Source organism: Phalacrocorax carbo, chromosome 5, assembly GCF_963921805.1.
Source record: "Phalacrocorax carbo chromosome 5, bPhaCar2.1, whole genome shotgun sequence".
Taxonomy (NCBI): Eukaryota; Metazoa; Chordata; class Aves; order Suliformes; family Phalacrocoracidae; genus Phalacrocorax; species Phalacrocorax carbo.
Window position 1 is genome coordinate 18,976,589 of NC_087517.1, and position 16,580 is coordinate 18,993,168.

Below are 16,580 nucleotides of genomic sequence, written 5' to 3' on the forward strand. Positions count from 1 at the left end.
AATTTATTTTTGCCTTTTCTTGTTTGTGTATGTTTTCAACATCCTCTGTAGAGGGGAGGGTGGCTTTATCTTACAACTAAATGTCAGTGAAAGTTACCAGTATCTTCCGTCTTCTAATTATTGTGTACTTGCTAGAAATTTCCTGTTACTTCAGTGTGGAGAATAGAGGAAGACAGAGTCTTCAGCAGCCAGCCATCATCATCCATCCAGTGATGCTAAAGAATGCCAAGAAATTCCGGGTGGAGTTTTGGGGGGGGAGCTGGAGTGGGTACAGCCCTGCTTCACTGCAGATATCCCTTCCAGACCTAGATTCCAATGGTCAGACCCCCACCTCAGGAAGCGATGAAATTCCCAAATGTTTTAATGAATTTCTGGGAAATCTTCAGCTCTTGAGCAGGCTATGCGTAAATATATTCACATATAGTTGCTTTCTCCTGTATGTGTGTATGCATGTATGGGTGTTCAAAAAGAGAGGACAGGCTTTCAGAATGCTTTAATCCAAATTGTAGTGTACAAAGGGCTGTAACATGAGCAGCGAACAGAGAGGCTCTTCTAAAAATTCACTGATCCCAGTGAGCTACTTTGTACGATTCAGAAAGGAGGTAGGCTGCTGGAAGAAAGGAGGTACTTGATGATCCCATAGTTCTACCTTTAGCTTTTACACCAAGGATGATTGCAAATGCCACTGAGAAAAGGAGAGGATGCTTAGAGTCATCTTTTTGCAAATGGAAACTACAAGGCAAGTCAGGAGGTAGGAAGAATGAAAGGTCCAGGCAAGGAACACACATAGGTTGAAGAAACTGCTTTAACACTATTATAAATTCTTTAGGTGGAAGCAGTGAAGACTGAGGAGGTAGATATTCACCTGCAAGAAGAAGAGAGACATCAGATGGAGGAGATCTTAAGACTGGAGAAGGAGATTGAGAAGCTGCAGCAACAGAAAGAGGATCACATGTCTATCATCTGCGAAAACACCAGGAATGAAATCAATCGGCAGCGAGAAGAAGAGATCCAGAGGCTGGAGAAGGAGGCATCTAGGGTTGCCCAGGAGTTCTTGGAGCTGCTGGATTTTGGCAACCTGGATGAAAGTGTGCAGAACTTAGAGCGCTCACTTTCTAGTGAGGGAACACTCAACATTGACTGCAGCCTGGTGGCACCACTAGCTGAAGAAGAAGTGGATGACGGTTTTCATGCTGATAGCGAAGGACAGCCAGCTTCCAGTTTGGTCATCTTGAATCAGCATGGCACAAGAAACAGTGATAACTACTCAGAGGAAGGTGCAGACACAAGCCTTTCACTTGTCCAAAGGGAAGTGGGAGAGGTCTCTGATCCAGGACAACCTCTAGAAAGATCCTCTAGCCCCAAGGTGCAGGGAGCCTTATCTGACCCGGCAGGAAGCATTTACAGCACTGTCTTAGATACACAGAGGAGTAACAGCGGAGAGGTGGGAGATGCTATTTACACTTCCCCCCCAGATGTGGAGTCTGACTACGACCATGAGGAGTTTGATGGCTGTGGAGATGCAGGTAGCACTTCAGCTGAGCCCCTGAATGGTGAGGAGGGTCTGAGACACTCACATGGCACCAGCCTGGACTCCAACCGTGGCAGCCTGGACTCGGTAAGAATCCCTCCCTTCACCTTTCTGGACATTAGTGTGACTTTGTTGATATTTATAACATCCTTGCCTTCTTACTGTATGCCTGATTGCTCTGGGTATTGTCTCTGATATATAGCGCTCTCTCACAACAATAAATTTTTGCTTGAAACAAAGGGGAGTCATAGATAGGCTGAAGGCCAGAGGGCTTGTGCCTATCCAGTCTTACTGGTACATAAGCTAGCACATATGTACTTAGGCTATTTTAGATTGTTTCCATCACCATATATTAATGTAACACCCTTTAGGAAGACTGAAAGCAGCCAACTAATATCTTGTAGGTGTATGCTGTACCTTAGAGAGATTTCACAGAAGTAGCCTGAGCTTTAGTGGACAGTCACAAGAGGAAATGGGAAGGGCTGGGGTTTGATTTGTTTCCATTACTAAAACTTCTCTTGCTAGTCCTCTTACTGCTCAGAGTCAATGGGGTTTTTTTAAGTCACTGTACAAATTAAGCTGTTCTAACCTTGAAGAAGTTACTGTGCTGATCCAGGCTGGGTCCCAGTGCACGCAACCAAGACCACTGAACCTTTTCATTCCTACTGCAGGGACAATTGACAGGGTAGTAAAGCTGGGCTATGAGCCTCACACTTGAAGCATCTCAGCTTAGATCCCATCCTAGGCTCTGGACTTCCTGAGTGCCCTCAGGCTAGTTGCTTAATAATGCAACGATAAATCCCCTTACAGACAGGATGTCAGATAAGACCACATAAGATTGTGAGGAGTTCAGGTGTGAAGCCAGTGACAGCCATAAAAATACTTTAGATAAATGATCTCCCTGAGAATAGAGACTTGAACTAAAATATATCTTCTAGAAAATGATTGGGATTTGTTTTGTTTTGTTGTTAAGGCATTCAGTTTACTTCCTTTGCTATTCTTTTCCAATGGTGGACTGTGACCCTTAAAAAGTTACATGACTTTTCCTGTTTGCAATTCTCTAATGTCAGCTGCTAGCCATCAGATTTTTTTATGATGTGATCTGCTTGAGTAAAGGTACCTTCTCTGTGGGCAGGTACTCACAGATCACTGTCAGGTAATCTTCAAGTCATGAATCATTCTGTCACAGCCTAGGCCAGTTCATACCATCCTCAAAATGTAAATAGAAGTGGAGGATTTTATTGGGCTCCTCAGTGAGTAAGACTCATGAAAAATCCGGTTGATACTATGTCATGGCATGAGCCACAGGAAGAGATAACTGCAGCTGGGTCAAGATCCCATCAGTTGCTGCTGATCCAGCAGTATCTGCTCTTTGAAACTTAATGGCAAAAGAGGGAGAATGAATGAATAAAAGAGGAGTACAAAGGGATCACAGAGAGAGGACAGAAGGAAAAAATGAAAAGCAGCAACATGCATCTGAGGAAGGAAAAGGTCTAAGGAGCTGCCTTCATTAGTACTAAATTAATGAAGCCGATCAAAGGGAGTTGTATTTAAGGTAAAAGAAATTATAGGGTAATTTTGGATTTCATGTGTGAAGTACTTTCTCATGGCGGAGGGCCATTATCTTGTTGGAGAATGGGGATGAGTCAATACTGTACTATTATTTAGGTCTTTTTTTTTAGGGTTCTTATCCTGGGATGTGCTTTTTTTTTCCCCTAATCAACCCAAAGTGAGGCATTTCCTTGCTGGGGTTAGATTAGTCCTCCATCTTGTCTGCCAAAAAAAATCAGAAAAATCCTCCAACATGAAAAATTCTTTCTTAATCCCATTAAATCAGATTTTGGACTATGGGCTCTGCCTTCAAGCAGGAAGGTTTGTTACTGCAGGTAACTGGAGTTTTCTCACCATGTCCGCTGCCAAATGCCACTCTCCTTTCTGGCATGAAAATTCCATGCTCTGGGAACTCTTGCTTTAGGCTTTAGTGGGTAAGCTGTCAAGCCTTTAGTTTTACTGTATTGCTTCTTTTGTAAAGGGAGTATGTGTAGTTTTGCACCTTCTGATCATGTGACTTCTCTAGCCTTGTTACTTTGCTCCAGTTCTCCTGGTCGCAGGAGAACCCAAGTAGCCTGTATTTCTTCTTTTCTTTTTAGTTTCTGGACAGTGAAGAAGAAGTGGATGTTTACATTGATACAGATGAAGAGTTTTGTAATGGACGAGTCACTATCTTCAATGGCTCAGGACCACCCTATTTTCACAGCTATCTCTACATGAAGGGTAAGAGGCTTTAGCCAAAACCATGGAAGGGCACAATCAGGAAACCCACTTTCCTCTTCTGTTTCTCCAGACTCATCATCTTCGTCTGCTCTTAGTTCTCTATTTACTTTTTTTCTTCTTTTATTTAAAACAAGCAAGAGCTAGGAGGTGGATGTCACGGAATTAAACTGGATATCTTTGCCACTGAGATCTAGCTGTGCTCACTTGGTATGGGCTTAAATGCTCATTCTGAGCCTCAAAACTGAAGACAATACAACAATATCTGAGTAGTGCATATATTTCTATATTTTGTGTTTGTTTCACTAGTTTGTTCTGGTTTTCCTCTGTCCAAACATAACCAAGCATAACCAAGCTCCTCTGTTCCATGTTAGGAAGTGGCAACTAAGTGCCCACGAAGCAGGATCAGAATGGAAATATTGGTTGTTGTTGCATCTCTGATGAAATCTTGCTCCCCCGCTTTGCAGGAGGTCTCATGAACCCATGGAGGCGGCGCTGGTGTGTTCTGAAGAACGAGGCCTTCATGTGGTTCCGCACCAAGCAAGAGGCACTGAAGTCAGGCTGGCTCTATAAAAAAGGTGGAGGCATGTCAACACTTTCACGCCGCAACTGGAAACGCCGTTGGTTTGTGCTTCGAGAATCCAAGCTGATGTACTTTGAGAACGATAGTGAGGAAAAGCTGAAGGGGACAATTGATATCAGAAGGGCAAAGTGAGTGAAGAAAAAATCCTATTGATCCCTAGTATTTACTCTCTAAATCAATAATGATGCTAGTTTATTGGCCTATGTACCTCCCATAGGGCTAGGAGAATCAGAAATGTACGGGAAGGAAACAACAATTAGAGATTCCAGTTTTACTGTGGAGGGAGTCTGGAATTACTTGATAGTTCTTTTTCCAGTCTTGCATTTCATAATCTGGCAGAAGCTCTTTCCAAGCCATGGACGGAGCCAGACCAGGAGGGGCTAATTAAGTACATACCCCATGCATTCTCCCCTACCCTGACTCCATCTGTTTCCTGGCTTCTCCAGGCATTTCAGAGAGGTGGTATGAAGCTCACAGTGGGATTGTAATTTGGCAGCATGTACTATGCCTTTTTCTGGGCCCTGAATGCTCGTTTTGCTGCTGTAGCCAATTCCTCAGCTCCTGCTGTAAGAAAGAGACTAGTCATCATGTGGGCCCGTAAAGTGCCAAAAAGAGTGGCACACCCCACTTTGTAAACAGCCCTCTGTATCAAATTCCCTGTTATCTCTTCTTCCATCTAGTCTTCTGGTGTCTTGAAGAAAACCCATTTAACACCTTAAGCTTTGCTTTTGTAGTAGATTAGCTGTACAAATCTTTTTAAGGAGACCCTAAAAGTCTTAGTTACAGGAATTTTATATTTCTGTCGGAATTACAAACCACCTGAACCAGTGATTTCCCTTTTTATGGTGAATGGTGTAATGTGAAAAAAAATGGGCCAGATGGAATTTATGCCTGTAAAAGGTTCTCAGTTTTGGCTGTTGTGATTTGCTGTGTTCCAGGGAGATTGTGGACATTCATGAAAAGGAGAATGCCTTGGATATCGTGACAGAAGACAGAGTTTATCACATTGTTGCAGAGTCGCCAGAAGATGCCAGGTATAAGAGTTTTGTTAGGTTTGTTCATTCAGTGCAGGTCTGACCCAGCTACTCATGGGAGAGCCTGGGAAACAATCAGTTCGCTTTTGCTGGAGAAAAGAGGGGATTAATTCCAGAGTGTAATTTTTAGCTTACTGTGAGGTACCATACCTGCGTTGGGGGCTCCCTGTTGCAGCTACCAAGATGGTGGTTCAGCCTATTGGTCAGTCATGGGACTGCTGCCTTATGTGGCTGTAAGCATGCTGAAGTCAAGGGTTACTTTGGGAGACACACAAAACCTTAATATAAACTGGAACATCTAATAGCTGATTTATTTATTAAATGGAATCTTGAATCAAACAAAAAGTCTATTCAAGTTGTCTGTAAATGATTGCAAGAGCAGCTGGGTTTTATCCAGGAGACAGAGAAAAGGCTGCAGCTTATCAGAGTCTGTAGTGTCATCTGATAAAATCTTCCCAGTGCAAAGCAAACAAATGACTCATGTCCTTCCTTCTTGCCATCCTGGCCAGGCAGTGGGAATCAGTTGTTTAAGGGCAGGTTGGTCAACCTGTTCTGGCTATGCAAAGCCAAGTTAAGAGTTTATTGTCCCTAGATGCTCATGTCTTCCCACTTTCCCTATTCTTACCAAGGCTTCTGCTCTCTCAGCCCAGACAGTGTAACTGTTTCTCTGATCTACTTTAATCTAATTCCATGAAGTTATTTATATCTGTTGTTATTCCGTTTGGGTGGAGAGAGAAGAAGGGGGAAAGTGTTTGCACTCAAATTAATTAACAGAAATAGACTAAAGAACAGCCACATGAACAAGGAATAGGCAAATTCAAGAAGCAGTAGCTGAAGAAACGGTAACTTCCTAACCCAGACCTTCCACCAACTGGAATAGGTGTGCCCAGGGTAACATTGTAGAATTGCTAGGGCAAGTGTAAACCAAATGTGGCCTCTGTCAATGCCGTTAGCAGTCTCTTTTCTGAGGGAGAAGAAAGCACCAACACATGCACTAGCAAAGGACAGATTAGCAGATGCTGTAGAGTATCCAATTTGAGAATCCGCCGTGAAGTCTGTATGTTTGCTGATCTCACTGGAAGCTGCAGATAAGAATCTGCTTGTTCTGCAACAGAGATTAGCCTCCAGATACGTCTGTAGTCTGTAAGGAGAAGCGCTTTCACAGACAAATATCTCCAAATTAACATTAAAAAAAAAAAACCAAACATGATTAATTGACAGCCATATGACTTTCAAGTTTACAAGAAGATCAGATAGAGACTACTTAAGGCGGCTCCCAGGCATCTTTAGGACTCCAGTCCAGGAAGATTCCCAACTGACCCAGTCTTTACAACTGCTGTATGCTCTTCTCAGTCTGCTGACATGTGCTCCCTGGTGAGGCCACTGCCTGCTTACAGTTCCTTGAATAGCAAGTAGAAAACTGGATTTTGCAGGAGCAGCTGTCAGTGGATTGGAGAACATGCACAGAATTTTCATGGATAAATAAGGAGGAAGGAAGACATTAGTCTGGTATGATCAGCCCAAGAGATATTTTGTAGCATAGTCCTCAGGAAATTGTGAATGAAGACATTTTCCCACAGGCAGCTTTCCAGGTTCCTTGATCATATTCTAGAGCTAGCTTCATTACCCAAATCTTAACTTTGAGTCTGTTTTGATTGCCAGCGGTTGGTTTAATGTCCTGAGCCGAGTACACAGCGCTACAGTGCAGCAGCTGAGGGAAATGCAAGATGAACAGGCCAATCCAAAGAATGCTGTGGTAAGTTACTGTGCAACCAGTTTGCAGGCATGCTTAGAGCCCTCTGTGTTTAACTATTTTGTGCATGTTTTTCCAGCACTTGCAGTGCTGTAGTTCATGAGCAGTATAAGAAAGTTGGACGATGATTATAAAGAAACAGCAAAGCTGATAGAAAAGAGGGTAAGCAGTGAGGAACATAGTGGTTATCGTGGGTGGCTCAGCTTGATCACTAATGGCTCTCCTGTTTGGTTTGGAGGGGAGAGAGGGGCTGCCTCATGCAGATAAAATGTCTTTGGATGGGATTATGGGACTAGTCTGGGTCACAGTTATTCCAGACAGAAGACATGCAATTGGGAAGAATAGGGTATTTGTGTGTTTTGTTAGTACCGAGATGTAGAGGCAGAGGTTATTTTAGACCTTCATAACAATCTCTGGAAACTTGTAGCTCTTTTTTATTCCAGTCCTGTGGAGCCCTTGCACATCTTCTCATGCTGTTTAGGGAGCAAAGATGACTCACTCATGCCTTTCTCATATGTTCATTTCTACTCCAGCTATTGGAATTTAGAGGAATGTTTTCAGTTCCAATCCTGTTCATGAAGGAGAATATCTGTAGTGTAAGATGCAAGTAATTCCTGTTATCTGTGTCTCTCACTGTACAGGGAACCCTGGATGTGGGGCTTATTGACTCTGTCTGTGCTTCAGACAATCCTGATAGGTAGGTACAGCGATCTCACCATCTCTCAGACTGGAAACTCTCTGACATATTTCTGTGGGTATGTCCAGGTTTTGTTTGGGGTTTACATTTGTTTAAACTCAAGAATTTATCTCGAAAGAAATAAACTGAACTGAAGTCTTCAGGTTGTTTCAAGCTATGTCACTTCACAGACATGAAGTTCACAAGTGTATTTTCTTCAAGTGAAAGTTTAGATACTCTGTTCCTTTGTAAAAGTGGGAACAGCATAATCTCAATGTCAAGAAATTATAGTCCTACCTATGATTAACACTGAACAAAAATGTCCAGCAAAAGCAGCACTTCCAGTTTTTCAACAGTGTAATTTCAAGTTTATCTTGTAAATTTAGAGGAAAAAAAAAAACAACACTGTGGAAGAATAACAGATGAATTTAAAAACCTGTACTCTTCTTGAAATCTTTGCAATGGAACAGAGCACAGACCTTTAGTTCACAGATTGGTTAGTTGCAGAGAAGAGATAATGGGACATTTCATATAACTTCACATTAACATTTAATTATTTCCTACAGTGTTAACAGGTTAAGCCAGGGAAAGCTTCTCACTACAGTGCTGAAGCAAAATGTTAGCTATTAAGTTATTTATCTCTGTGGTGTTTGTTTTGTTTTTTTCTCACACAGATTGCCGGGACTTCGGGTTTACTAGTTTAGAAAATGCGTATCTTTGTAGTGAACTAATATTTCATTGATCAAAATATTTTAGCCAGTTCTCAGCCTGGACTCCTCACAATTAATCTGTGTCCCATTAAAAAACTAGGCCTAGGCACAAATAGTAAGCTGAAGAGTCAAAATTTGTGTATCTGCTGAGATACACTCTTTTAGAGTACCAGTGTTTGAATCAGTGTTATACAAGTTCCAAGGAGAATGCATGTTTTTCAACCAAGGTTTTTATGCAGCTTATTTTTGTGTTCCATAGGTTTATGCAGTGGCTTGATTTGCGCCTTTTGCCTTTTGCTTCATACTTGCATTCTACTTTTCAATTTCTCTGTTTTCTCATAGAAGTATGTGTTAGCTTTCAAAGCTTTCTGAGTTGTTTCTCTTGGAACGGGTCATATTTTTATTTTTCCATTTTCCTGTAAAGCATCAATTCTATGCAGAATCATTAATATTCTTTTGGTAGGACACATTTGTCTGTTGCAAGAGAAGGGCAAATTCACCTAGGAGCAACGTAACAGTTTTTCCTCTGTTTTGTCAGGATCAGCTTTCTTTTTAAAACCCATCTCCAACCCATTTGATCTGACCCTGCTGGGACCTACATTTGCTACTGCATCACTGGTTTTAATAAGTATGAGGAGAATGGCTGTACTAGCTCAGTCCAATAAGAGGGTAGAACAAAGTCCTTTGCTTATGAACCCAGGACATTTTACAGCTGGTCATTAGCTAATTAATGTTTTCTAGTCTTTGGAAATAGCTTTTGAAAGACGTTTAATCCCATTTATTGGTCTCTGCATTCATCAGTGTGCAGACCAGCTGCACAGGAGATGCTCTTAAGTGTTTCTACACTTCTCTGTCGTTTGTTCAGAGAATCTTTTCTGCATTGTTTATGGGAAGGTAGCGGACATGAGTTTGGGTGTGCTATGAGTTGAGATATTTGGTCACGACAAATTTTAAATCCTTTATTTTCTGGCAGACCAAATTCTTTTGTGATCATCACAGCAAATCGAGTGATTCACTGCAACAGCGACACCCCTGAGGAGATGCATCACTGGATCTCCCTGCTGCAGAAACCAAAAGGCGAATCTAAGGTTGATGGCCAGGAATTCCTTGTGAGAGGTAAAAGGAAATGCATGCCATTACACCATGTGAAACTCATCTTCCATTTATAATCTGAGGGGGAGGTTTGATTGTAGCTAATCCAATCTACAGTTTAGCTGCTCTCCAAAAACATTCTCTGCCCCCTCCATCTTCCTGTCCACTGCTTGCCACATCCTCTGTTGTGCTGGCACTGGCTCTTACCTGATTCCCTCTCAGGTGGATTCTGAAAGCTAAACGTGGAAAAAAATAAGTACTTCTTCATATGTTTAGTTTTATGATGTTAGTTCCATAGCCTGTTTCAACACATCCAGCAAATGCCATCAGGGAATAGGAGGGAGCATCGCTGCTGTTGAGGAGCAGCTGGCTTAGACTGCCTATAACATGACACTGCAGCTTTTGTTCTCAGAAACCTCTGTTCCTTCTGGCACCTGTCATGTAGACAGGGAGGGAGAGAGATCTTTGTGGGATTGCTGCTGTCCTCAGCTAAACTAACTAACCTGATTCTGGTAGACATAATGAGGTGAGAATAATTTTCTGAGGGTGAGCAAAAGATTTAAGTTATGTCTCTAGTTAGAGCTTAGTTGGCGGATGGCGGAGCTGATGCATGAGTAGTGATCACAGACATATTACAAAATATTCCCCCATTTGTCTCAAATACTTCTACATTTCCTTTGTACTTTCAGCTCATCACATGGTCTTAAATGCATGAAGACACTCCTGATCCAATCTGTGGAAAGCAAGTGCATGAGCAAATTGCCGTACATCTTCCAGAATGTATCTATGAGGGAATAAAGGTCCGAGAGTGGTCATGGCAAGGCAGGAGGACAGGAAGAAAAGGGTCACCAAAAAGTGCTATAAGCCTTCCATCCTAGTCTTAAACATTTCAAGGAGATTGAGTGATAGATAACAGATTATTAGACAACAGTCTGAGTACCTTAAATTCAAAATACTTAATTGCAAGGCCACAGTTCCTTTTATCTCATATTTTCATTAGTTAAAGAAAAAAAGGAACACCTCTTTGCAAAGTCAATGTATACTCTGTACTTCACAGTAAGAAACCTGTGTGACAGTGGTGTAGCCACGAAAGCATATATTCGGGAAGGTCTGTCTCTTTTCTTTATGTGGAACCTGTGGGCTCAGTCCCACATTCTTTGAACTTTTTGCCTTGTGGGTGGACATTGCTTTTTACAGCTCTGAATCGAAAATTGTCATTTTGACAGTTTTAGCAATGCATATTGTAATTTTTTTTTATAGTATTGAAATTTTTTTTCTTTTTCTTTATTTTTCTTATTCTGTGAGGAATCTAAAATGAGAGAGAAATTATTTTTCCTGACTGTGGGAGGAAGAGATGCATGTAATGCTTACAGATCTTTCTGCTAGAAGACATGTATCACCAAACCTCTTCAATCGAGGTTTGGATAGGCTTTTGGCATCTCTGTGGAAGAATGAATTGTAGATGATTTATTCAGATGTTTGTGACTTGTGAGGGAAGCATCCTGAATAGACGAATTGCCCTCATGGTGATGGCAAACTAAACCACAGATCATTGATAAAAATATACATAGGGCTGAAGGATGGAACAGCTCTGTGGAAAAGTTTGGGCTAATTTCTTACAGTGACTGTGCAAGATATTGCTGTAGCCAGTAAAGCAGAGCAGGGAGGTCCCAGCATGAGCCTTTTGCAGAGAGATGGAGTTTCTGATCCCAGAGCTAGAGAGCCACCAGGCAAGAGACAAGTTTGCTGTGGTGGTGAAAGACAACCATTGACATGTTTGTGTTCCTGTGCTAGGCTGGCTTCATAAAGAGGTTCAGAGCAGCAACAAGATGTCCTCTCTGAAGATGAAGAAACGCTGGTTTGTTCTGACAAACACTGCCCTCGATTACTACAAGTCATCTGAGCGCACAGCTGCCAAGCTTGGCACGCTTGTGCTCAACAGCCTCTGCTCCGTAGTGCAGCCCGATGAGAGGGTCTTCAAAGACACAGGTAAGAGGGAAGAAGCAGTAATGAGCAGACTTTCCATGTGTCAAGTTGCTTGAAGAGGGGATGGTGCAGGAATGTAATGGTGTGTCATGTTGAGAAGGTAGCCTTGATGTTATCTGAGGCTCTGTGTGTGTCTTGCTGCAAACATCTTTCCTCACAAAACCTGTAAGAGACTTGCGAAGGCCCAGAGAGTAGTGTGCAAGTGACAGTGAGTCCCTCACACCTGACAGAAATACACAGTGCTGATGTTTTTTCACTTAGTAGTGTCACTGTTTATCTAAGTGTTTCCCAATTAGGGAAAGGGGTATGAGTTCTTACAGTTGACTGTAATTATCAGTACATCTTCATAAATAACTGCCACTTTGTACCATGACCCACATTTGTCTCTGGGTCAGTGTTACTCTCTTAAATAACAGCAATGGCATAACTATAACTCTTTTTTGTAGCATCACTCAACTTGTTAGAAACAAAGATGACAAGGGCCTATGTTTGCTTTCTGTGCAGCATGACACAGTTCTGGGAAGGCAGGATCTGGCATGATCCTCCATTGCTTGCCTTACGAGTTGGGGAGGGAACCTGGGTTATGAGGCGAAGGGTGAATCCCCCAGACAAAGAAGGTGAACCTTAGAACAAGACTTGAAATACTGGGCATTTGAATAGTGGCATTACTTGGGATATTTTTAAAAAGGGCTGGAAGCATTTAGTAAAGTGAGATGAGAGGAAATTTATTCTATTCACTCCACATTTTTGATCTCACAGGATGTCTAGGGCTGCCTTTAGTAGAGTGAACTGTCATCGCCCTGACCTGCTCTCTCAGTTTATGTGAAACACATGATTTTTAAAAGTTATGAGAATTGATTTGGGAATCTGACCAGGTGCTGTGTTTAGAGCGGTCATTTTCTGAGTGATTAATAGCACAGTGTAGCCCAAACCCTGTCTGTGGAAGTGAGCTGCCTGGTCAGTAGGGAAGCATTCATGTTACACTGCAAGATTCTTGCATCCTGGAAAGCTGTCTTTGTACCAAAACCTGGACTGGGTCCTTCCTGCTGATAAATATATTTTGATAAATATGATACGTTAATGTCTACCTCATCAGTTTTAACCAGGCACACCATATGTTGCTATCAAAGCAGCAAGGGTTTTCCTCAGCCATGTGCTACAGGCAAAAGGAGAAGATGGCATGGAAGCAAGTTTCACCTTCCAGCTTCTTTGTTCCTCCACAGGCTATTGGAACATAATTGTCCATGGGCGAAAGCACTCCTACAGACTGTACACGAAGCTGTTGAATGAAGCTATGCGCTGGGCCTCTGCCATTCAAGGTGTCATTGACAGCAAAGTTCCCATAGAAACACCTACGCAGCAACTCATTCGTGACATCAGGGTAGGTAGCATATTACTAATTCCTAAGTGAGTTGGGAGCAGTCAGATCACCCTCACCCAGTCATTGCTGCGAATGTGGCAAGAAACAGGGTTGCTGTCTTTGGGGGGGCGGGGGAAAAGGGAAAAAAAGAATAAACCCAAATGACTGTGCAACTAAATAATCAAATCTTACGTGAATTTTATTTTGCATTAGCATGCTAACAAATCTGCATAAGTCTAGGCTACAACTGTGAGCAATTACAAATCACATGCAGGATTACACCATCAAGAATTTGCAAATCCCTGCTTCATCCTTTCCTCTCCTAAGCATCCTCTGGATGCAAATATAAAAATTGCTATTCCTACCAGCCATGTGACTCTGCTCTACCCTGAATTCCTTTTCATACCTTAGGCTTGCGTGGTTCAATAGCAGCGTAAAGGGGGAAAGAAAATGTCCTTCAAAATAGGAGAAATTGTGCTGCTGTGGCAGGAGTAATTTTTGAAAAGGCTTCTTTCCAGAAACTGTGGCAAATTAAACATAGAATCATATTAGAAGATACACCAAAGCATGTTTGAGAAGAAATGTGTATGTAAACATTGTGATGAGCTCTAAACTAGGTGCAATCAGATAGTAACTATTCGGGGAGAAAGAGCTGGGAGTGACTGTGGAGAATCTTGGAAAACTTCAGCTCAGGGTTCAAGGACAAATGGAACATTAAATGTTGGGAACATAGGACAAAATGTGGAAGGATGTGATGCCAGTGTGTATGATCATGACAGGCCCAGATTTTGAACGCCATTTGGTTGTCTGTTCTGTAAACACATGTAGTACAACAAGACAAATTCAGCGAGGACAGGCTCATTATTACATACTAATCATGGTGGGTCTGTGGTCAGAAAGTCCATTAACCATCTACTGTTGAAAGTTTGAAGGATATACCAGGGAGGAATCATGCCGTACATGTCTGTTACATGTCTGCATTAGGTATCAGCCGTAAGCCACATTTGAAGTCAAGATCCTGTGCTTGGTGACCTTTGGTATGACACAGCATGTCTATTTTTATGTTTAAATTTCAGAAATAACGTACAGAGTAATTTTTACATGTGAATTATGCTTGGTCACTTACTCCCTCTACGGACCTCCAGAAACTTAGATAAAGGTGGTTGAGCTTGTACCTAAACATATAAGTACATCTGCAAAAAATTATCCCCATTTGAGGATAATTCTTTTTTCTTTCCCCCCACCCAGGAAAACAGCACGAATTTTGAAGTAGTGGAACAGACGTATAGGAGGAACCCCATCTTGCGATATACCCAGCACCCTTTGCATTCCCCATTGCTCCCACTACCATACGGAGATGTTAATGTCAACTGTAAGTGTTTTAGCTATGTGACAGAATCCTCTCACATTTTGAGGATCAGTGTGGAGCCTGAATGCCACAAAAGTGGTCTGTAAACTCTCTCTATGCAGGTAAAGTCTGTCTGGGGCAGTGGAGCCCACAGGGTTCAGAGAGAGGGAGTCCCTTTCTCTACCCAGAACGTACTCTGTGTCCGCTGCCTTGTATCTTAGGAACACTGATCTTAAAGTAAATGGGAGTAAATAGTTTATCATCCATCTGGGGGATGTGCAGCCTGTCATCCTTGAGCTGCAACTGGGTTGCAAATGGCTCCAGTGGAAATCCTACAACATGATTACATCATGCAACTGGCAGTGGGATGATATTCATACAGAAGCTGCTGTAAAACCAAACTAGATGAATCCTTTCTTCATATGCTTCAGGAACATGAAAGAGCTAGACTGTGTGATAGGCCATCAAAAAATCAAAGTGATTTGCTGATGATTCCAGCCTGGCATGCAAAAACTGTAAACTGCTGAAGACCTGTAGAAGAATCTCTGACATGGAGTGACTGGGCCACAAAATCTTTTCAGAAATTAATTTCAATCTGGATATGCAAAGCAACGTATATGGGAAAAACAGTCTGCTGTAGAGGCAGTGATGGGTCTAAGTGGTCTAGTTCTGCTTAGGAAAGTGAACACAAATTTACATACCTTTATGAAAATGTCAACTCTTGTGCTGAGCACAGACCTAAAACAGCTAATGCAAGGTTTTGGAAGCTTAGAAAAGGAAAAATAAAGTCTTTGTGCAGCTGTATTGATGTATGTGCACCTGCATCTTGAATACCGCATGCAGCTTGGCCTTCCGCATCTTAACAAAGATACAGGAGAAGTACAAATCTACCCAAAGATAATCAAAGGCATAGAAAGACTCCCCTACGATTAAGAGACTAAACAGAGCAAGACTCTTTGGCATCAAAAAGAAGTTTTTAGGACTTTTTTAGGTGATGGAAAAAATGAAAGGGGAGTAACTGCTCGCTTTTTCTCATGATACAAGGATTAAATTAAGTGGCAGATTAAAAGCAGAGAAAAAATTAATTCTGAAATAGAGAAAAATTACAGAGCAAGTATTTACACTGTGGAACAGATTGCTACAGGGCTGTGTATTTGTATCGTACATTTAAAGTGTAGCCACTGGGGAAGCAGTGGCTGTATAGGAGATTCAGAAGGACCTACAGCCCCAGAGATGTGCAAAGGAGAATGCAAGTCTGCAGCAGTATGGTAGTATCGCATACTTCTGAGCAAGCCAAAGCAGGCAGTTAGGTGCTTAAAAGATGTAACCAGTCTTGGTGTAGGTGTTTTAATCCTAAATGATGGGTAAAAGCTGCACCTGTGGTACAGCCATTTGCCAAAATTCTGTGGTGACTGGGGTCAAAGCTAATACAGGACAGAATTTTGGAAGTACGTAAGCCAGGCTTTGGTGTCTGCATTCAGGCACCTGCTTTATACCTGCGCTCAGGTGAGGAGACAGGTTACACAGAGATGACTTTCTGCCACCCCTTCACTTGTGTCTGCAGATGAGGTGCCAAAAGCTGTCTCTTGGCACCTCATCTGCAGGCAGTGAAGCCTGAACTAGATTTCAATGCTAGTTTCCCTTAAAAACATCTCCCTGTTTTTCTGCAGAGTATATACAAAAATGGATTTGCAGTGGTGACAAGTTAGATGTTGGCAAATACTAATTAAAACTGCATTTGCACATTTAAAGGGAAAGCCTTAATGAATTTTTAGTATAAATTTAAGTTCAGGAGATGAGCTCAGGTTGCTGTTCTGTGACAGACTAGCACAGTTGCTAGTAGTGTTGCTGGGCTAGCAGAAAATGAGGGAGATGCTCACCTCTTGTCACCTTTGTGATTGTTCCCCAGTGCAACAAGAGAAGGGTTACAGCAGCTTGCAGGATGAAGCAGTGAAGATCTTTAACTCCCTTCAGGAAATCGAGACAGTGTCTGACCCCATACCCATTATCCAAGGCATTCTGCAGACCTGCCATGATTTAAAGCCCCTTCGTGATGAAGTGTACTGTCAGCTCATCAAACAAACCAATCACATGCCGCATCCCAACAGTACCGGGAATCTGCACCACTGGCAGCTGATGTCGTGTATGAGCTGCACTTTTCTGCCCAGTAGAGGGATCCTCCGCTACCTCAAGTTCCACCTTAGAAGGTACAAGTCCTTTTCATCTGCAGCCTGTT

General features: G+C 42.2%; 1 protein-coding gene across 1 annotated transcript in view; it reads left to right on the top strand.

The window, feature by feature from the left end:
* Nucleotides 1–16,580, top strand: part of LOC104052764 (unconventional myosin-X) — a 93,652-nt gene that overhangs the window by 67,985 nt on the left and 9,087 nt on the right. The window contains exons 25-35 of the mRNA XM_064451443.1: nucleotides 830–1,618; nucleotides 3,682–3,805; nucleotides 4,270–4,513; nucleotides 5,324–5,419; nucleotides 7,082–7,175; nucleotides 7,814–7,869; nucleotides 9,532–9,674; nucleotides 11,445–11,639; nucleotides 12,860–13,017; nucleotides 14,245–14,368; nucleotides 16,254–16,551. Of these exons, the coding sequence (XP_064307513.1) occupies nucleotides 830–1,618; nucleotides 3,682–3,805; nucleotides 4,270–4,513; nucleotides 5,324–5,419; nucleotides 7,082–7,175; nucleotides 7,814–7,869; nucleotides 9,532–9,674; nucleotides 11,445–11,639; nucleotides 12,860–13,017; nucleotides 14,245–14,368; nucleotides 16,254–16,551 (2,321 nt within the window). The remainder of the gene's footprint in view (nucleotides 1–829; nucleotides 1,619–3,681; nucleotides 3,806–4,269; nucleotides 4,514–5,323; nucleotides 5,420–7,081; nucleotides 7,176–7,813; nucleotides 7,870–9,531; nucleotides 9,675–11,444; nucleotides 11,640–12,859; nucleotides 13,018–14,244; nucleotides 14,369–16,253; nucleotides 16,552–16,580) is intronic.